The 21,831-nt window shown below is 40.1% G+C and overlaps 3 protein-coding genes across 6 annotated transcripts; 2 read left to right on the top strand and 1 right to left on the bottom strand.

Annotated features, from left to right (window-relative positions):
- Window positions 1-2,318: 2,318 nt before the first annotated feature.
- Window positions 2,319-3,263, top strand: LOC104421667. Its single transcript, XM_039302800.1, has 3 exons — window positions 2,319-2,455; window positions 2,602-2,680; window positions 2,854-3,263. The coding sequence occupies exons 1-3, from the start codon at window positions 2,319-2,321 to the stop codon at window positions 3,106-3,108; spliced, it is 471 nt and encodes a 156-aa protein (XP_039158734.1). The 3' UTR covers window positions 3,109-3,263.
- A 1,297-nt stretch (window positions 3,264-4,560) lies between these two features.
- On the bottom strand, window positions 4,561-8,185 carry LOC104421665 (formin-like protein 20). 4 transcript variants are annotated; one of them, XM_039302839.1, is made up of 2 exons: window positions 7,448-8,185; window positions 4,561-4,579 (listed from the first exon to the last, which is right to left on the bottom strand). In XM_039302839.1, exon 1 carries the CDS (start codon window positions 7,966-7,968, stop codon window positions 7,486-7,488), a length of 483 nt encoding a protein of 160 aa, XP_039158773.1. In that variant the 5' UTR covers window positions 7,969-8,185; the 3' UTR covers window positions 4,561-4,579; window positions 7,448-7,485. The 4 variants fall into 4 exon arrangements, with proteins under 4 accessions (XP_039158773.1, XP_039158772.1, XP_039158770.1 ...); XM_039302838.1 differs by lacking the exon at window positions 4,561-4,579 and adding an exon at window positions 6,607-6,763; XM_039302836.1 differs by lacking the exon at window positions 4,561-4,579 and adding an exon at window positions 7,160-7,259.
- Window positions 8,186-8,213: 28 nt separating this feature from the next.
- LOC108955835 lies at window positions 8,214-12,060 on the top strand. The gene is made up of 2 exons (XM_018864523.2): window positions 8,214-9,297; window positions 11,387-12,060. Exon 1 carries the CDS (start codon window positions 8,269-8,271, stop codon window positions 9,004-9,006), a length of 738 nt encoding a protein of 245 aa, XP_018720068.2. The 5' UTR covers window positions 8,214-8,268; the 3' UTR covers window positions 9,007-9,297; window positions 11,387-12,060.
- Window positions 12,061-21,831: the final 9,771 nt, after the last annotated feature.

Raw genomic sequence — 21,831 nt, 5'->3', positions numbered from 1 at the left:
ATATCCCATGGAATTTGTTGTGATCCGGTCTCGCAAGATCAAATCAGTTTTTTAGTCGAACTTTTCCAATTTTGACATTTTAACCCAATTCGATCATGTGTCATTACAATTCGATTCAATCTTCGATATAGTTTTAAATGCATGTTGTCCATTATAAAAATAGCGGAATGATACTATTTGATAGCTTCGAGCATTGTTTTTTTCCTTCCAAACATTTCCTCTTGCTAATAATAATAGCCTAAATGTTTAAAATTGAGGAAAGTATAAAAAAGAAAAAAGTCTTAAGTCTATTATATTAGTATCAATTCAATCTTAAACATTTTAATTGGACCAATTTAGTTTTAAATCATTTTACATTGGTATTAATTCAATTCATTAGACCAATTTAGGCAAGAAATTGTTAACATGGAATTCAATCAACTCGCGGACCCCTCAAGTGCCATAACTTTGGCTAAAGGGACACTTAAGTCTTATAATTTACGAAAATACACTTAAGTGCAAAATCGAGTAAAGGGATCACTTGAGTGCCAATCCGGCCAAAACGCCAACGTGGCGTTTTCCGGCGAAGCGCGGCCAAACGGCGCCGTTTTGGCCGACGTGAAAAAAAAATTAATTAAATTAAATTTAAATTAAATTTAGTTAATATTTAAAAAATAATCATTTAAAACTTTTAAAAACTTTTAAAAAATTTTAAAAAAAGGAACAGGGGGAGGCGGGTGAGGGATCACCCCTCGGCCACCGCCGCCGGAAGGGCCGGCGACGGCGGGGCGGCGCGGCGGGAGGGCGATCCTCAACCGCCTCCCCATTCCCTTTTTTAATTTTTAATTTTTAAAGTTTTTAAATTTTTAAAAATTTTTTAAATAAATTTAATTTTAAAATTATTAATTTTAAATATTTTAACTAAAATTAATTTTAAAATTAATTTAATTAATTTTTTAATTTTCTTTTTACCACGTCGGCCCAAAATGGCGTTTTGTTTGAAAAATGGGGCGCGCTTCGCGGAAAAACGCCACGTTGGCGTTTTGGCGGACTTTGGCCGGAGTGGCATTCAAGTGATTTGTTTTTCGAATTTGGCACTTAAGTGTACCTTTCGTAAGTTATGGCACTTAAGTGTCCCTTTGGCCAAAGTTATGGCACTTGAAGCGTTCTTTTGTCGAATTCAACCATCCTATGTGGCACAGCCTAATATAGGACGACCAATAGTGACATCATTTTTCAATTTTTAATTTTCTAAATTTTATTACTTCTTTTCCTTTTCTTTTTCTTCTTTTCTTTTTCCGTTCCTTTCCTTTCATTTTCTTCCCCTACCATCCACAGGCAAAGTCAGGTGAGGACCTTTGCCCCTCACCTGCTACCGGTGAAGGTGTTGGGCCCTTACCCAAATTCAAGCAAGGACATGGAGGGCAAGGGCTATGACATCCTCACCTAGACCAAGTGAGGGCATGGGGCCCTTGCCTAGACTAGGCCATCAGCAAGGGCCCTAGCCCAAAGTGTAAATAAATAAATAAATAAAATATTAAAATTTATTTACATTAGTATTGATCATGTTACGCAAGATGATCAGTGTCCACATCGTAACTTTCAACCTAAATTGACATGGTGAACTAAATCAGTACTAATATAAAAAAAAGTATGGATTTATGATTTCTTTTTTGTACTTTTCCAATTAAGAATGTAATGATTATGGATTGGATGCAATCAATTTTTAATTCAGGGATATGATGTAGCCTAGCGATGCTGGGCTTAGAAGTCTTTGGCTGACCGGCTCATGATTTGAAAAGTTAAGGTATAATAGGAAATCGATTGGGCATGAGTGAGCCTATCCGAGGGAGTTCAGCATAAATAGGGACATACCGTCATCGATCTAGCTCGCCTATTTTGCTCAATCAATTGGTCGGGTCTAGGCAGGCTTTGAAATTGTCCCCGTAATTACCTCTACTACGGTGGTCAAATATAACTATATTCAAATCTTTTAAGTTTATTCTCAATTTTGAAAATAGAATCAAGAATTACAAGTGAGGATTTTTTTTTTTTGGTCATAAGGTAGTGAATATTATTACTATCCCGCAAAGTGGGAACCATTACGTGAAAAGTCTAAACATAATAAAGATAGTACGGGTTGAGGAGGATAATTAACCCAATTTGTAGGAAGGGACTTGGCTCGGTGGGTTTCTGCGACCCAATCAGCGACCTTGTTGGACTCACTCGACTCATAGGAAATAGAAACACCACTCAGTTGGCCCAGAAGATTTTTGCAATCAGCGACCAGCTCTTGGGCCTGCCAGGGGTCTCATCTCGGCCCATTAAACAGTCAACCAATGAGAAATTATCAAACGATACGTGAATGTGCAGATCAGTTCCCGCAGAGGGTTCCATCTGGAGTTCAGTTCGTATGGGTAAGAGCCATTTTCTTGTCTCTTGGGTCTTCTGTCATCCATGACTTCATCGACTATGGGTAAGTTCCCCAAGATACACGAGAAGCTCGTATCGACAGTTGATACTCATACCGAAAGATTTCCTTAATCTGTGTTTGCTTTCGTGAAGTGTTCAGATTGTAGTAAAGGATTTTCTGACTGAAATCTCTTTGATCTCTGCGTTTAGTGAAAAGCCAATACGTTTGGATCTACGCATCATTCAGTTCTCCATGGTGGTGCTCTTTGCTCACATGTTTTACACCTTGGTAAGAGGATCTCACTTAATTTGTGTTTTGCTTGTGCCTGTCTTTGGCTTTTGTTTTGTCATCAGGTTTTCGAAGTGGACATGAAGGAATAGCTTTTCCTTGATTTTCTAACTCTACAGTCATATAGTCTAAGTTCATCATTAACATGCTCGTCATATCTTGGGTTCTTGCAGGTTCGGCTGCAAGCAATCTTAGCGGTCCTCTTTGCGACGTTTGCTGGTTTTGGGATCGCAATGAGCGTGAGCTCCATCATCGTGGAGTTCCTGAGGTGGAGAAGAAGACGGAACACCCGTTCAGCACAGTCACGCGTTTTGCAAGCGGTTCCCCAGCCGGGTCAATACCCCAGAACCATGATTCCGCCACGATTAGACCCATTTTATGGTCACCAGACCGAACTAACCAGTCCGGGGCCACATCAATGGAGTTGAAGCAACGAGGAACGACATATGCAGCAAGAAATTACATGCTGTCTCAAGTCAGATTCCCGGTAGCCTTCGTTGTTCGTTCGTTCGTACGACATGGAATTGTTTCATTTCCCCAAACGACGCACACCGTATATGTTGTACTTTAGCTAGTACGTCCATGATGGGATGCGATTCGACCACGATGAAATGACACCATTTGTAGGGGTGTCATGAAGACGTATAAAAGCCTCTCGAACACAACCGTTGGGAGGGTTGGCAAACATATGCACCAAATTACTCTCCATTTCCATCAAGGAAGAAGTAGGCATTCCATTCCAGTTTTGCAAGAATAATCGGCATTTACTCCGTGGAAATCGGGTGCTTTCCTCATGATTGCATCCAGACTAACGTGAGGAAGTGTTGTTCGTATTTCATTGGCAATTCAACGTTTGTTCCGGGATATTTGTTGTTTGCGCATCGGAATCAGGTAAGTTGTCTTCCGCTGACATGAATTCCAACAGTATACAATTACACATGGAAATGAAAGATCGACAATGCATTGTCTCGGTTGCTTGCAGCAAACTTCTGCACTTTCCCAAGAGAGAGTTTGGATCAAGGCCGCGGATTTTATTTTTTTTTAAACGGTGATTGTTGAACAAAATGGTTATGTCTGATTAACCAAAAGATATAGAAACGCCAAAGACAATTATAACTTGAGTTTTTCTGCTTTCCTTCTAAATAGCATAACTCCGTCAGTATTTTGTATCAGAGGACAATGGCAGCGGAGTCTCTGAAAATTCCACCTAGTTCTTTTGACGCGATCAAGTTGATAATAGAAACTTAAGCGCTTGCATGCCAGCCATGTGTTTGCCAACACGGGTTAATTTACAAATCTAAAAATTTAGAACGTTTGAAGTTGAATCTCTTTTAAAAGGAAAAAAATTGAAAAAAAAAAGGGACTTATGGACTGGAGGAGCCACAGACGCTTGTGTCAACACTGCCAATGGGACCAGCTAGGGCCGCGACCCCTTGCCGGACCTATGGCGAGGGTTGGCCCCCCCGCTAATGACTAGCAAGGCCAACCCTCCTTTCTCTCTCACACGCGCTCGATGCATCACAGAATCAATGCAAACTGCCTTGCGTAGATCCAGGTAATCCTCATTCAGTTGCGGGCGCAGGTCAACCGCCCTCCGGCCACCTGCTAGGACAAGCACGGAGGCGGAACATGAACCCAATGGCCAAGTCAAAACCAAGCTTGCCCGACTATCTCTATCAAAACCTCTCCCGATCCGTGCGTGGACGCCTATCAATAACTAGAGACGGCAGAGGCGATGTCACTGCCGCCACTGAGGGTCGTTAGACCCTCATCATTCTCGCCGCCGCCGCAGCCAGTCAATTCCGCCGCCACCCCCATGGCTCCCGTCGCCTGGCGTCCCCCTCCCCTTCTCTTTGTTTCCTCCCTTTTTCGGAATAATCTTTATTTTTATATTCGTAACTGTTAAAATATGATCCATTTTGTGAAAATTCTAGAACTCACTAGACTACTCATGCTTAATGGAGAAGGAGCAAAGTCGGCAGCAACAATTTGTACAAGCCTAGAAGACTCTCAAATGCTGAAGAATTTTCTGGTACGTGGGCAGCAGAACACGTGGACAGCAAAAAGGCCAAAGAAAAGTCAACAAAAGCTGCTGAAGAAAGAAAAATGCAGAAAAATGCAGAAAAATTGAGAAGAGACCAGATTTTTCGGGAGAAGCCGCAACAAGCATAGACAAAGAACCAAGCTGCAATTTTATATTATTTCTTGTACTAATGTCGGTGGAGAATGGCGGTGACACGCCTATAAATAGGGGCTGGGTGTGTGTTTTAAGTTGTGTAGAAAAAATTACACACACTCCTTCCAAAATCCTTCCTTTTTAATAAAAACTTTCATAATAAAAGCTCTTTTTTTTTTTTTTTTTATCCATTCTCCCTTGCCATTGTAGTCCATTTTTATTCACATACACACTTGCACAAACACACACGCTTCCGCAAAAACACCAACAGTGGTATCAGAGCCACGTCTTTGGTTGGTATTGGGCGTTTGTCCTACCTACCCATTCCTAAAACTACCCTTTCCAAATACCCACTAACTAAACCATGGCCAACCCAACCTCATCCTCATTTCCCATTCCCATTTTTTATAGGAACAACTATGACTTTTGGAGCATAAAAATGACTACATTCTTGATGGCCCAAGATTTATGGGACATCGTGAAAAAAAGTTGCGAGGCTCCGCTAGAAGGTGCAAGTGTTTCGAAGGATCAACTACAAAAGGATGCAAGGGCGCTATATTTTATCCAACAAGCACTCTCGGAAATCGTATTTCCAAGAATTATTGGAGCAAGGATTGCAAAAGAGGCTTGGGATATACTACGAGAAGAATTTCAAGGATCGGAAAAGGTACGCACTATTCGCCTTCAAACTCTAAGAAGAGATTTTGAGAATTCTAAAATGAAAAATTATGAGACCGTACAAGAATATTGTGGAAAATTAAATGAACTCGTTAATCAAATGAGAGCCTATGGAGATGGGATAACTGATCAAAGGGTTGTTGGGAAAATATTGGTGTCATTTACCAAAAAATACAACTCCATAGTTACAACTATAGAAGGAACTAAAAACTTGACGACCCTATCAATAAGTGAATTAATTGGCTCTCTAGAAGCATATGAGAAAAGACTAATGGCACAAGATGAAGATTCAGTTGAAATTGCCTTTCAGTCTAAAGTAAATATACGGTCTCATCAAACTAAAAATGGTGGAAGGAGCTCATGGAAAAACAAAAAGAGGAGGAGAAATTATAAAAAAGAAAATTATCCACCTTGTGGTATTTGCAAGAAAACAAATCATTTGGAGAAGGATTGTTGGTTTAAAAATAAAAAACAATGCCGCTTTTGTAAAAGATATGGCCACGTAGAAAAAGATTGTCGCTCGAAAACAAATAATCGAGCAAACTATGTAGAAAAAAAAAGAAAGTGAAGAGAATACATTCTACGCAGGCCAAGCGGCAAATGACAATAAAAGCGAAACACGGTACATCGATAATGGGTGTAGCAATCACATGACAGGGGACGAAACTATATTCACTGATATTGATAAGTCACTGAAATCCCAAGTAAAATTGGGCAATGGTGCTTTAGTAGATGTCAAAGGAAAAGGTACCATCACCGTGGAAATGAATAAAGGCCCAAAATATATACGTAATATATATCTAGTCCCTCGTCTTGCACAAAATCTCTTAAGTGTGGGCCAAATGATACAAAGTGGGTATTCTCTATATTTTAATAGAGATGCCTGCATTATCTATGATAAATATAAAAATATCATTGCATCTGTTAAGATGAAAAATAACAATTTTCCTATTCAATGGAAATTGGTCAAAGATATAGCCATGAAAGCTCAACTTGATGATTCATGCCTATGGCATCGAAGATTTGGCCACTTCAATTTTGCTGGGCTAAAAATTCTCCATCAGAAAATATGATAAGAGATTTTCCAGCCATCACAGAAATTTCAGATGTTTGTGAAGGCTGTTTGCTTGGAAAACAACAGAGACAATCCTTCCCATCTAGAGTTGCATGGAAAGCTAAGAAGCCATTAGAACTTGTCCACACTGACGTGTGTGGTCCGATGAGGACACCTACACCCAGTCAAAATAAATATTTCATCCTATTCATTGACGATTACACAAGAATGACGTGGGTATATTTTCTTCGTGAAAGATCTGAGGTTTTCTCTATCTTTAGAAAATTCAAGAACCACGTAGAGAATCAAACTGGCCAAAGAATCAAAGTCCTAAGAAGTGACAGAGGCACAGAATACAATTCAAAGGAGTTTAATAAATTTTGTGAAGATGAAGGAATCCATCATCAACTAACTGTTGGCTACGCCCCAGAACAAAATGGAGTAGCTGAAAGAAAAAATAGAATTGTCATGGAGATGGCAAGGTCCATGCTAAAGGAGAAAGGTCTTCCCAACACTTTCTGGGTAGAAGCAGTTTATACTGCCGTATACCTACTAAACAGGTGTCCAACTAAAGCAGTTCAAAATAAAACACCAATAGTTGAAGCATGGAGTGGACGGAAGCTTCAGCAAAGCATCTCAAAGTGTTTGGATGCATTGCTACGTTCACATCCCTGCTCAGAAAAGGAGTAAGCTAGATGAAAAGACAGAAAAAGGAATATTCCTTGGCTATAGTGACCAATCAAAAGGCTATCAAATATCAATATCAACATCATTATCATTATCAAATCTTGATCCCAACATATCATATGGCAAAACCCAGTTAAACTGATCAGAAATCACGATCAATGAGTTATAATACCTAAAGCACCGACGAATCGTATGGTATGGATGGCTTCTCTAGAGGATCTCCTTCCGGGCCGCGTGGCTGTACTGCGCCCGCCTTATGTTGTCCTTCCTGTTCTTGTACACCACACCACCGCTCCCAGCAGCACTACCGCCCCCAACACGATCGCCCCCGCCGCGAACACGGCCGTCTTCGTGCTGCTCACACCTTCGCCGGGGCGGACCACCGGCTCGTCGTAGTGGAGAAGGCCGGTGAACTTCACCGGGGACGGGACCGGCGTCGTCGGCGGTACGGCGGTGGGGGCAGGAGTGGGGCGGGGGGCGAGCCCGACGGGGAGGCGACGGCGGGGACGAGGTGTCGGAGGCGGCGGGGGAGCCGACGGACGGGGGGGAGCTCAGGGGAGCTCCGGAGGCCGGCGGGGGGGCGCCGTCGGCGAGCTCGGGTGAAGGGGACGGCGGGATCTGGGGCGGATCTGCGGAGAGGGCGAGGCGGAGGAGGAGGAGGGCGAGGAGGGCGTGGAGGCAGAGCTTCGCCATGGGGCAGCGGCGGGCGGCGGAGGAGGGGTTCGGCGGGCTCGGCGAGGAGGGTGGCGGCGGATCTTCGTAGTAGAGAGAGAATGTGGTTGAGAGAGAGAGAGAGAGATATGGGGAGGATTTCGAAGATAACGAGGAACAGAGGATGCAGATCTGAGGAAGTAAGGAAGCGAAGCAGAGAGAAAGAGTGTTCTTTTTTTTTTTTTTTTTTCTTTTGTTGAAAGAGCGGGGAGAGGTCCTCCTCCGGGGACGAGATTAGAGAGGAGAGAGTGAGTGTGGGGTCTACGGAGGGGACGGCGCTCAATGAGATCTCGACGCGTAGCTAGCGCAGGGAGTTTCGGAGAAGGGACGGGCGGCTGCAGAGAGAAAAGGAGAAGCGCCCACTGTTCTTCTTCTTCGCTGGACTTTCTTTCGGTTTCTGCTGCCCGCACCGCCGCGCCCGCGCCGCCGCGCGCCGCCTCGCCTGTTGTGCGCACCCAACCACGACGACCCGACGCTGCTCCTCCGCCACTGCTTGCTGCCGTCCACCTGCATCTCGCCCTCTGCCCGCCAGACACCGCCGACTCCATCCTTCCGACGATCAGAGGACGTAGACGTTGTAGCAACCCTCTGCTGCCTTCCTGCTCCCGGCGAGTTCCGAATGCTGCTGCCGCTGTAGTCCCGTGCCTCCGCTCTCGCATCCTGCAGATCGAAGCTTCGAGCGACGCCTGCAACTCCCCCACCGCCGCTGCTGTCTCGCGGTCGCCGGAGCTCCGAACACCGTCGCTGTTGCAGCCCTCAGCCTGCTCGTCGCCGCACCACCGCAGCACCTTCATCCGTCTCCTGCAGCAACCCGCGCCCGACGCCAGCAACCCGCACCACCTTCACGCCGGTCGCAGCGCATCTCCGCCCGACGCCTGCACCCGCAGCCGCGCCTCTGCTCGTCGCCACCACCGCAGCAACCGTTGCAGCAGCCCGCCTGAACGCCGTCGCTGCTGCTGCCCGCGCCGCTGCCTCTCAGTCCGCCAAGCACCACCAGCCACGACGCCCCCGCTGTCCTGAGCTCGCTGACTCAACACCGGCTTGCTCGCTGCCCCGCCGAGTCCACCAGCTCTCCCTTCTGAGTTGCTGAGCCTGAGCTGCCTCCACAAAGCCCACAACAGATTGACCAAGAGCTGCTGTTGCATTCCTACCGCCCGCTATTCTCACTCGTGTCCGAACCAAGTCGGCTCCACAAGCTTTATTGCAGGATCTTTGGTCGCGAGCCCGCTGCCACTAAGCTGACCCCAACGCAAATCGTGTTCGTGAACCTTTGCCGCCGGTCTCGTTTTGGAAACGAATTATCTAAATTAGGTAGTTTCCTTGAACCAAATTAGATAGATTTATTTTATTTTGTTTTGTCTCTTCATTTGAAATATTTCTTAATGCATGTTTGAAAATCTCCGACGTACCACCAAATTCGCAACCGCACACGAATTTTTTATTCCATCTATAAAGGCTTTAGATGGAAATAATTAATCACGGGAATAAAATAAATATCTTGATCTTTAAGGCTTAAGATAATTTATCGATTTTATTAGCGAAATAATCAAGTTTGATTAGATATCATTTCCGAATTCAAATGGTGGACAATATCTTTGATGACCATGGATGATTTTGTTTTTTTAATTGCTTTATTTATTTAAAAAAAATACAAAAAAAATTGCATTTGCATATCATGTAGATTAGAATTGATTTTTCTAGAGAAAATTGCATGATAAAATAGTTAGTTTTTTTAAGAATGCATGTTTATATAGTATCTAGGTTAGATAATATCTTTTGAAATAAATTGCATGATGAGATAATTTTCTAAGTTAAGATAGGACTTAGATTAGTATAATCCTAACTTAAAATAGATAATAGCTCACTTTAGTTAAATTTTTATATTTTAGCAATTTTAATTACGAATTTTTATAAAGAAAAAGAACAAAAATCATCATGCATATGTCATGTAGAATTAGGGCATATTTTGTACGTTATTGCATATTAGGGTTAAATTGCACTTAGTTTAATTTTAGATAATACCTTTTCTTAATTCATTATAAGTTTAGTTTTTTTTATAGATATATTGCATTTTAGGATTATTTAGGTTAAGATAATGTTTTAGTTTAAATAAGGATTTGGCTCAACCTAATTCCTAATATAAATTAAATAGGATCTTAATCTAATTAGGTAATTTTCACATTTCACCAAATTTCGAATTTCATGAAAAATTCACAAAAAAATGTCATAGGTTAAATTAGTTTTATTATTTATGATAAAATGCATTCTTTTAGGAAAAAGAAAAAATGTCATATGCACATCATTAGGGTTAGATTCATTGAGATGCATGTCATTTAGTATTTTTGCTAGGCCCATTTAATTAGAAATTACATGTCATTGGAATTAGGTCATTTAGTTAATATTGAATTGCATATTGCATGATTTTCATTAATTAAGTGAAAATAAACAAACAAAAAAAAGAAATTGCGTGTTAATTAGAAACCATATCTAGGGTTGTTGATGTGGATTTTAATTTAACATTGCAGATGCTTTCGTTGCTTTGAGGTAAGTTTTGCAATTTATTCATCGCTTTCTTGGGTGTTAAATTGGTGGTTTGCGCACCCATATAATCACCTCACAAAAGTTAGGAAGATAAATTAAAATCAATCAAGTTCGCCCGCAAAATATTTTTTGAAATAAAAATAAAAGGTACCGAAAGGACGTTAGAGAAATTTAGCGTAATCAAGTCCCCCGAACTCATTTAATCTCTGGTTCGTAGGAGTGAAGTAATCATCTCATTACTTTACTTGGGTTTCTAATCGACCCATCAAAAATAGATTAGTGGCGACTCCATGATAAAAATCATTTGCATACTAAGAAATTTGAATTTAAATCGCGAATTGGTATGGGCTTGGGAAAGCCCGAGTTAAGTCTAGGCTTAACAATCCATTAGCCGAATCCTTAAGTTATACAACCCACTTCGGGGAGGTCGCGACACCTCCCATTTGAATCTAGAAAGCACAACAAGAAAAATCATAACAATGCTCTAAGATCTCTAGTTTGCATTGTTTCAGAACTAGAAGGTTACTTGCAAAAGACCATAGACCTGTTTTTAGAATTCTATCTTTCTCTTCCTCGGATTGAAAAACAAAAGAGAATAAACTGGCTCTTTTTGTAGACAAGCAACTAATTCTGTTTTCCATGCCTTCTTCATCGTATTGGTGAAGACTGAAAAGTTAACATTAGGTCTGGAGAATAGCTTGCCAAACATAGTAAGATTACATTCCTGCCTTTTGGTAAGCGGGATTTCTGTCGAGACCTCAACAACATCACTAGCTGACCAAAGATCTCCTAAGCTTTTACATAGAGCAGCTAATCGTAATTCGTTATCATACTCACCTTCCATTTCACCAATTTTCAGATTGTCTCGCTGCCCTTGGTCTACACCAGTCTGAGTCTGGGTCACTCTTCTTTGCCTATCTTTGACAGAGAGCGGGGGCCACTTGTCTTAAATTCTTCAGAACAACAAACTGGGTTTCTCGATAGAGGCAGAGGTTGGGTCAATCGAAAATGCTAGATCTTCTTATGGGTATTGTAATGCAAAATATCGGTTTGGAATTAGATTGAAGGGGGCTCTATTGAAACTGGTTTTGCAGGATTGAATCAATGGAAGGGGACCCTGTGGAACTGGAGTGGAATATGACTGAGTATGGTGATTCTAGTAACTATAAGGAAGAAACCGTGAAGAACCTAGTGGTGTAGAGAGGAAAGGGTTGTGGTTCGTATATGGGTTTTTGGTTTTTCTAAACGGGAATCTGGGAAAGGAGGAGGTTAGGGTTCTGAAATCGGCTTACCAGATCTAAAGTGCTCTCAAGGCCATCTTGGGTGAGTGGCAACTCCAGCATCATGGTGGTTGTAGGGAGCAATTTGCGCTAAACGCCATTGAAGAAAAAGGGGAAACTCTGCCCTAATGGGAGAGAGGAGCTCTCGGGGAGAGAGATTATTAAAGCCATAATTTGTTCCATTTGACTATGGAAAAATGTTGATTGCTGACCGAAATTCTTCAAAATTTAGATCGTAAAATTTGTTGCGACTCATGCGTGTGTTGAAATTGGCATGTTGTGGGAGAAACCAAGGGAGTAAGGACTTTGAAATGAAACGTGAAATATAGGACGAGATTCCCGAACTAAGCGGTCGAGATTGGTATATATAATCGATCCGATTAGGCGCACCAAGGCGATGGTTGCGGAACTAAGGCCCACTCATTTTGTCCCTCAAACCTTGATGGGTGGGGCTTTGCCCTTCTGTCGACAAGGTCGAAAGAGACGCGTTTTTCTCTCTTCCTCTTTTTCCCTCAAACTGGAATTTCGAGAGAGAGAGTGAGTTTAACGTGAATGCAAGGAAAAAGGAGGATGATAGGAGCATGCCAGCGACGCAAAAGGGATGTCGTAGTCATGTGTTTTTGAAGATTGTGGGTGAGTGTATGTTTTGTTGTTTTGGTAAGAAGGTGCGCACAAGTCACGAATTTCGGTCTCTCTCCAATCACCTAGCTGTGCAAAATCTCGTTTAATTCGGTGTTCTGTCGCCTAAGTCACTTGACAAGGATGTGTGCAGGCAGAACATGCCTCGACGTAGAGAGTTTTTTCCGTCTCCTTCCATTCCATCCACCCGATTCAAAGGCCCACTTGCAAATCACTCTTCTGGAATGGATGGTTCTTGATGGTTGTCCCTGAATCATCGGAAAAGTTAGAACGCGTTTGGAAATCTCTCTCCGAACTCCTTTGTTGTAGATGGAATCAAACGCATTTCACACCCTTACATGTGCTATCAGACCAATTCTATTTGGGAAGAGAATCGGATCACCCTGAAAATCAATTCAATTTCCGATTCCAAATCTTTTTGAACAGGTGGAAACCAATATAGTTCCCGATTGTGAGTGAAGAGCCACCCCAAGATTGGACCGAATTTGGAAACAGTTTCATAAAGGCTGGAAACCCTAATTTTTCTCTCGCCATATTTTTCTCTTTTACTTTATTCTTTCCAACCTCACTAAGACGTTTCACACCTCTCTCTCTCTCTCTCTCTCACTCGCAACTCACTATCTTCCTTGCTCGCTCACGACTCACCGTCACTAATTCAAGCCTCGCAACCCTCACTCTTTTATCGACTCGTTTGAACCTTGTAACCTTTGCATGCTCCTGACTCACTCTTGGTTGCTCACTTTCATTCATCTTTTACTTTGAATTGTTTTGTTGCCCATATTATTTTGCCCAAAAAAAAAAGGAACAAGAGAAAGACGGATTCTCAAGTAGATCCTAAAACTGAACCGAAAGAATGGGGAGGTTTTAGGTGCTAGAAATTGGGAACCAATACTAACAAAGTAGGTTCTAGAACCTATCCACCCTAAAATCAATCATCCATATCATGTGGAATTTGTTGTGATCCGGTCTCGCAAGATCAAATCAGTTTTTTAGCCGTACTTTTCCAATTTTGACATGTTTAACCCAATTTGATCATGTGTCACTACAATTCGATTCAATCTTCGATACAGTTTTAAATGCATGTTGTCTATTATAAAAATAACAGAATGATACTATTCGATAGCTTCAAGCGTTGTTTTTTCCCTTCCAAACATTTCCTCTTGCTAATAATAATAGCTAAATTGTTTAAAATTGAGGAAAGTATAAAAAAGAAAAAAGTCTTACGTCTATTACATTAATATCAATTCAATCTTAAACCTTTTAATTTGACCAATTTAGTTTTAAACCGTTTTGCATTGGTATCAATTTAGTTCATTAAACCAATTTAGGCAAGAAATTGCTAACGTGGAATTCAACCATCCTATGTGGCACAAACAGGCATTTACGATGACCAATAGTGACATCATTTATCAATTTTTAATTTCCAAATTTTATTTCTTTTTTTTTTTCTTTTTTTTTCTTCTTTTCTTTTTCCTTTCCTTTCCTTTCATTTTTTCCCCAACCATCCACAAGCAAAGTCTGTGAGGACCTTTGCCCCTCATTGGCTATAGGTGAAGGTGTTGGGCCCTTACCCAAATTCAAGCGAGGACATGGAGGGTGAGGGCCATGACATCCTCACCTAGACCAAGTGAGGGCATGGGGGCCCTTGCCTAGACTAGGCGGTCGGCAGGGGCCCCAGCCCAAAGTGTAAATAAATAAATAAAATATTAAAATTTATCCACATTAGCATTGGTCATGTCACGTAATATGGTTAATGTCCACGTCAGCGACTTCCAACTTAAATTGGCTTGGTGAACTAAATTAGTACTAATATAAAAAAAAGTATGGATTTATGATTTCTTTTTTGTACTTTTCCCAATTAAGAATGGAATGATTATGGATTGGATGCAATCAATTTTTAATTCATGGATATGATGTAGCCCGGCCATGCCGGGCTTAGGAGTCTTTGGTTGACCGGCTCATGATTTGAAAAGTTGGTATAATAGGAAATCGATTGGGCATGAGTGAGCCTATCTAAGGGAGTTCAACATAAATAGGGAGCATATCGTCGTCGATCTAGCTCGCCTATTTTGCCCAATCAATTGGTCAGGTCTAGGCAGGCTTTGAAATCATCCCCATAATTACCTCTACTACGATGGTCAAAAATGACTATATTCAAATCTTTTAAGTTTATTCTCCATTTTGAAAATATAATCAAGAATTACAAGTGAGGATTAAACCTATTACATTTGTGTCAATTCAATCATAAATCTTTTATTTGTGTCATTAAGTCCTTAATCTTTTGATAATTTGCTAATGTAATATATCCGATAAGCTTTGGCTAGAAATAATTGACGTGGATGCCAGCATGCTGCAAGGCATAGCTTGCCACAAGCAAGGGTTTTGTGAAACTACTATACATATGTCAAATTTATTTTTTAATTTATTTTTAATTTTTTCTTCTCTTTCCTTACTCCTTTTTCCTAACTATATGTTAGTAATGTTGCTAGCCACAAGCAAGGGACTTTGCCCCTCACTAGTCACAAGCGAGGGTGTCGAGCCTTTGCCTAGATCCAAGAGACAGTCGCAACCTTCACTTGTTGGCCAGGGAGGGCTACAATGCCAGCCATGGTCAATGGAGCCAACCCAAAGTTGTAAAAAAGAAAAGAAAAGAAAAGAATTAAAAATTTAGAAAATTATTAAATTGTGTCCGCATCAACACCAATTGTACCATGTAAAATATCCGGCGTTCATATTAGCAATTCAAACCAAAATTGGCCAAATGGACTATATTAGTCATTGTCAAAAGATTTAAAATTTATGGTATAATTGAAATGTTTATGACTAAATTGGTACAAATGTAATAGGTTTAGAACTTTTTAAGTAATTTTTCCAATAGTTTGCAATGAGACCTATCACAACCTGACCTTAGGACCCAAAGTGAAATGGTTTAAAGTTGGGTTTAGGGATACTTGACCACGAGAGTTCCCTCACGGTTTGCGTTTCAAAAGACGTCATCACCGCGCCTTTCAAAACGAACCCTTGTAAGTTTCGTCATCCATGGTCACAAGCTCTTCCAAGCTCGTACCCCACATGACAACGACAGGTGTTGTGATTCGTACCCACACGATCGACACACCTTAGAAGAAGAGGTCAGGTATAGATATCGAATTTTGAGATATTTTTACCATGATAGTCATCTTGATAGTACCCTTCATCTATAAGGATGGCATCACTTTATCCATTGAGTTACTACCACATCAAGTATGTTAAATCATGATAAGTTTCATTAAGTCTCATACCTCTTACGACGGGTTTATTTATTAACTTGTTATGTTGTTTAAGACAACCTAATAAAGACAGGAGTCATCACTAGTTTTGTTTTTGAGGGTCGGCTAAAAAATCCAATCGAAGGTTGAGAGTTGTCTCTTGATTTCTACGCAACTATATCTAAGTTTGGGAATTTGGGTTACGTTAATATTTTTATTAGTACAATTTCGGTACCTAACGGTATGTTGTATTATCTAAAGTGCCCACATATTTCTTTTTACTTTTTTTAGATCATTGAACCTAAACTAAGTGGTCATGTGTGAATGGTCGGTTTCATGCAATTATATTTCTAGGAAAGAGAAAAGAAGACAAAAAATTGAAATTTAAATGTGAGACAAGAAGTAAACAATCAAGTAAGTAATAAGGAAAGCAGTAATTCTAAAATGCAACCCTAAAGCTCAAAGGAAATAAAAGGAAATAAAAGAACCGCAACTCGTCTGGTGTTTATATAAATAAAGAGCCCAAAACATATATCGGGAAAATGGGTACAATAATATGGTCAAAATGGACATCGACCTTCTATTGTCTTCATGTCTTGATGATTATCCACCTCTAATCTAATTCTAATCAAAGAACTAGAACTAAGTACATATAGAGGAAAGAAACAATTATTCACAACAAAATGGTCAAAAGCACAACGAACAATCAAGAATGACCAATCAAATAAAATTAGACACACAAGTGAACAATTAGGGCCTCGGGATCGGCTTTTGCAATTCATGCATTGGTCCCTTTAGATGCCTACCCCAATTTATTTTTTATGACCCACAGCCATTAGTGACCACTTGTGTTCTCACATGGCCGCTAACGCTCGTAAATCCCTAAATCATGTTCTAAGTGAGACCCAAGATCTACCTACTGGATCGGGCATCGCATTTAACATATATTTAACATCTACAGGCATCAACACAAATTAAACGTATAGGCAGGCCCTTAGGCCTTATTTCCCAAATGATTAATCAATTTGAGTGAACCATCAGCGAGTCACTTATTCAATAGGCATACGTCAATTACAATCACAAGCATTCTAACAAATGCATGCATGTGGTTTATGTGATGCTTCAAAAATGAGTTTGAAATGCCAATAACAGAAAATGAGGTCTTTGAGATAAAGAGATGTCTCGGCTATAGAACACATTTAATTATTAAGGCTAGTCTGAGGCTCACATATCATATACTCACAGGCATCGCAAATATTTTAAATGCAGTCCAAATCATGAGAATCACAATATCAAATCAAAAGTTCAAAAAATTCTAAAACATTTAAACAAAAGAATATATTGGTTATGGAATGTATTTAATTGTTAAGGCTAGTCTAGGGCTTACATATCATGCATTCACAAACATTACAAGCATTTTAAATACAGTCCAAACCTTGACTTTTACAATGTCACATCAAGCATTTGAAAATTTCTAAACATTTAATGTCAAAAGCATCACACGTACCAAATTTAATTTGATGCGCAAAGTCAACATTTCAAACCAATTTAGTGGCAAAGTCAACATTTTTTTTTTTTATACTAATTTTGCCTACAAAATTATCTCTAAGGTACTAGCCAACCGTCTTAAACTTTGCTTGAATTCTTTAATATCTAAGGAACGAGCTTTTGTGAGTGGAAGACAGATTCAAGATAATATTTTAATCGTTCAAGAGGTTCTTCACCAATTCAAGACTAGGAAGAGAACTAGGAAATTCAATGCTATCCTAAAGATAGACATGCAAAAGGCATATGACAGAGTTGAGTGGGATTTTCTTCGTGATTATCTTCTCAAATTTGGATTCCATCCTATCTGGGTTCAATGGACTATGCAATGTGTGTCGACAACAACATTCAATGTTAAATTTAATGGCGCCTCCCTTCCGTTCTTTACTCCTTCTCGAGGCCTCCGACAGGGTGATCCTTTATCTCCATATCTATTCATTTTGATGGCAAATGTCTTATCAACCTTAATTAATCAAGCTGTCTGTGTGGGACATATTAAAGGCATCGAGTTTATAGGTGGTGTCCAAACCTTTCCCATCTATTTTTCGCTGATGATGCAATTTTCTTCCTAGACAGGACTATTAAAGAATGTCAGAATCTTGCAACTATTCTACATCAATATTGTATGGCAACTGGTTAGGTAGTGAATCGCAACAAATCTGGTATTATTTTCAGCAAAGACTGCCCTTCTCGCTTGCAAGATAACATGTCAGGGGAGCTTCGAATGCCTGTGTTGCAAAGATATGGTCAGTATATGGGAATACCATCTGACTAGGGCCGTTCAAAGAGAGAGATGTTCTCTTAGCTACTAGCAAGAGTCAATACTAAGATGGAAGGATGGAAAGGGAAGTTGATATCCAAGGGTGGTAAGGAAGTACTTATTTAATCTGTTGTACAAGCTTTGCCACATTACGCTATGTCTATCTTTAAGATTCCTCTGTCACTTTGTAAATCAATAGAGAAAAGTATTGCAAGATTCTGGTGGAGAAATGAGCAGAACAAGGCGGGTATTCATTGGCGAAGTTGGGAAGTTTTGAGAGAAGGCAAAGATAATGGCGGGTTGGGTTTCCATGACCTAATAGCTTTTAACAAAGCTATGCTTGGGAAGTAGGCTTGGCGCCTATTGCAACAGCCCCAGGCTCTATGGAGTCAACTTTTTAAAGGGTTGTATTTTCCTACAAAAGACCTCCTTTTGGCGACACCAGGACCTCATCCCTCCTGGGGATGGAAAAGCCTTTTGTCGGGTAGAGATGCTATCTCCCCCCACCTTTGTTGGTCTGTGGGTAATGGTCAAAATATTAGAATAAGAGGCGATCGCTAGTTACTGATGGAAATTCTCCATGGAACTAAGACTATCGAGGGACCACTGATGGTGGGGGATCTTGTTGATCCGATCCACCAGGATTGGAACCAAGCTCTGCTCCTTGGTCTATTCGGACAAGAAGTTACAGAACAAGCCCTTAAAATCCCAATCAGACCTCTAGTCACTATAGATCAATTGATTCAATTGATTTGGACAGCTACAAAAGATGGGGGCTATACAGTTAAGAGCGGATACTACAATATTCTCCATTCAGCAGACAATACCAATAGTAACAGCGCATCCACATCCTATCAGACACCCAAATCTCTATGGAGAAGAATATGGAAAATGAAGACCGCACCAAAAGTCAGAACGTTTACCTGGGCGGTTTGTTAGAACGCACTTGCAACTAGAGCCAACTTATTTCGTAGACACATTGTTTTGGATCCCTGCTGCAGTCTCTGTCAACAGCACACTCCCGAAACCATCGAGCATCTATTTCTTCACTGTTCGTGGACTCGAGCTGTATGGACAAATCCGGAGCTTAATATTAACATTTCCCCTCAATCCATCCATAGGATTGATCAATGGTTATCGGAGAGAGCAACTATACCAAAAACCATACCTGGATTCGAATTAATTGCCAATGTTCTTTGGCAAATCTGGAGGATGCGCAACAACTTTGTCTTCCGTGATAAAAAAACTAGACCCACATCTTGTAGTTGAAGTGGCGATTGCTCAGACTAGAGCTTTCATTGTTCCTGTGGCCACTTGTTCGAGATCCGGACTGGATATGTTGAATCCCGACCGGCTATGGCAACCTCCAGACCCCAGAACTCTCAAGTACAACATAGATGGCGCATATCAACCGGGGAGCACAGAGGGATCGATGGCGTGTGTATGCAGAGATAATCGAGGTAGGATTAATGATCTATATTCCACAACATTTTGATCTCATTTGGCTTTGGAAACAGAGTTTAAAGCACTCACCTATACCCTTCACCACCTGCTGCGTTGAGAACTTCAAGATAGCAAACTGGTGATTGAATCCGACTGTCTCATTCTCATTGAAGCTATGAGGGACGATCGATCAACGACATGGGAGCTTCGGCCGCTGATAGAGGAGGCCGCCTTTTTGGTTTCAAGGTTTTCTAACCTAACATTGAACCACTGTAGACGAGAAGCAAACAGGGTTGCAGACTGGGCTGCGAAGGCCCACCATAATACCTTCTCGGCCTAGAACTGGTTCTTTCACCCTCTTGCTATATTTCTTGATCACTTATCTGTGGATGTAACAGCTTCAAGGTGTACGTTTCCGGTTATATAAATATGAATGTTTATTTCGACAAAAAAAAAAAAACCAATTTAGTAAAAATACTACCAAAAGATCATTTTATTCATCAAAAAAATTTCACAACGAAGATCAAGGAATTTGAAACAAGTTTCATGAAGACGATAAGTCCTAATCTCACATGCAAGTTATCCTAAAAAATCTAGATAGGCAATCACAACAAAGGACTACAACTAGAACATTTCAAACAAGACAAATCGAATCAACAAAAATGAAAAGGACCCATTTATGATTTATCCTTAAGAAAATTACACAACATACATAACATCATAAAGAACAACTTTCATGGAAAAAAATTTCTAATAAAAGCTAAGCATGAATTTAGAAAAATCCAATAATGCACATTATCGCATACAAAATTTGACAAAATAGCAGGACATTATGCTACTGCAATTGAGATTTATCTTATCAAATAGAGCCTAAAAATCATGAAATTTCACCACAACGAAAATAAGAGGATGACAATCAAAGTTTGTTAAGGGCCCAACTCAAGAATCCCTACTGAAAAATTCATACAAAAATAGTAAAAGTCTACCTAAACGAGGGTAAAGCAGGGGTTTCGAATTTACTCATAGGTTAGAATTCTAATCTAGTTTAGAAAAAATGGAAAGTGGGTCTAATGATAAGCAAATTGTGCGAAACTAGTAGCATTTGAAAGGTATTAACTTGCCCTACGACTTTCTAGAAGGGTCCGGGTTTGATCAAGATCATTTCAGTGCTTAAAAATCGAGGTTTGTGAAGGTATATGTATAAGTTATTAGCAAACTAGAACATAACATGTATTTATGATTTCTAAAATCATTTAAACAATGCATGAATGGCATAAAATTCGCATATGATAAAGAATTGGATGTGAAAATGATTCAAGTAAACATCTAACACTAAGTCGAGACACAAAAGAATCATATGAGTCATTGCCAATGCAAAATGACTTAGAACTAAAATGACGCACTTCACGTTTTTCAATGCAACTAGTCTAATTTAGGCATAATGTTCACATACCAAATGATACTCGATCATGAAAAGCCACATATGGACACGAAGCTTGTAATGCACACTTCATAGATCAAGAAGGCATCAATGCAAGATTTGATCTTTAAGAGACCCATACAAGTGTGATTAAGTGTACACATGACAAGCTCTTAATCTAACTTCAACATCACAGAAGATGCTCGATTTTGATCATCCAATAACATGTAAAAATCTAACGAAAAATTTGACATGTAAAATGCATAATGACAAATATTTTTTGTTAAGACTTAAAATCTAATTGAGATCACACAAACCTTGATGAAAATGGCAAAACAGATGCATAATATGAAATATCCTAATTGCAGCAGAACCTTAATGTATTCAAGCATGTAAATGACATACTAAATGACGAGCAAATCATGCGACTCATGCATCGTTAAGATGTACATGACATACATTTTGAGTCTTATGAAGATCATGAAATCCAATTAGTTCATTTATGAGCTCAATTTCACACATATTCAATTCGGGTTAGGTGCAGGGCAGACCAACCTAAACTCAGTTCTAGGCGATTTTCACCCACCAAAACAACTCCGAAAAATTCAGAAAAAATATATGTCATACTTGAGACGATTTGGAACAAATCTCATGAGAAAACTTCTCCATAAATTGATCACAAAAATCAGCACGAAAATAAAAAAATAAAAAATCGGAATAAAAACAAAACCCCGAACCAAACTAAACTACTGCAGAATCGACCAAATTTTGAGGTGTTTTTTGAGGGCCAAATGATGTTCTTTTGGGGTGTGCAACCTATCAAATCGAAGGTCTCAATATCTATTTTCTAAACCTAGAAGGAGGCGAGATCAAATAAACTCATCTAAGTCCTCATTTCAGGCCAAACAATAACTTTGGTACTGATGCACGAAAATTGCAGATTAGCATTCATCACATTCGAACAACATC

The sequence above is a fragment of the Eucalyptus grandis genome, chromosome 10 (genome assembly GCF_016545825.1).
Source record: "Eucalyptus grandis isolate ANBG69807.140 chromosome 10, ASM1654582v1, whole genome shotgun sequence".
In the NCBI taxonomy this organism is placed as follows: Eukaryota; Viridiplantae; Streptophyta; class Magnoliopsida; order Myrtales; family Myrtaceae; genus Eucalyptus; species Eucalyptus grandis.
The sequence above is the reverse complement of the archived record's forward strand: the minus strand, read 5'-3'. Positions and strand labels throughout refer to the sequence as shown.

What these genes read in the sequence shown, in the direction of transcription:
- LOC104421667 (XM_039302800.1), top strand. Translation starts at nt 2,319, where the DNA reads ATGAGAAATTATCAAACGATACGTGAATGTGCAGATCAGTTCCCGCAG. An exon ending in CATGACTTCATCGACTATGG is followed by an intron (nt 2,456 to 2,601) that starts GTAAGTTCCCCA and finishes CTCTGCGTTTAG; the next exon opens with TGAAAAGCCAATACGTTTGG. An exon ending in CTCACATGTTTTACACCTTG is followed by an intron (nt 2,681 to 2,853) that starts GTAAGAGGATCT and finishes GGGTTCTTGCAG; the next exon opens with GTTCGGCTGCAAGCAATCTT.
- LOC104421665 (XM_039302839.1), bottom strand. Translation starts at nt 7,968, where the DNA reads ATGGCGAAGCTCTGCCTCCACGCCCTCCTCGCCCTCCTCCTCCTCCGC.
- LOC108955835 (XM_018864523.2), top strand. Translation starts at nt 8,269, where the DNA reads ATGAGATCTCGACGCGTAGCTAGCGCAGGGAGTTTCGGAGAAGGGACG.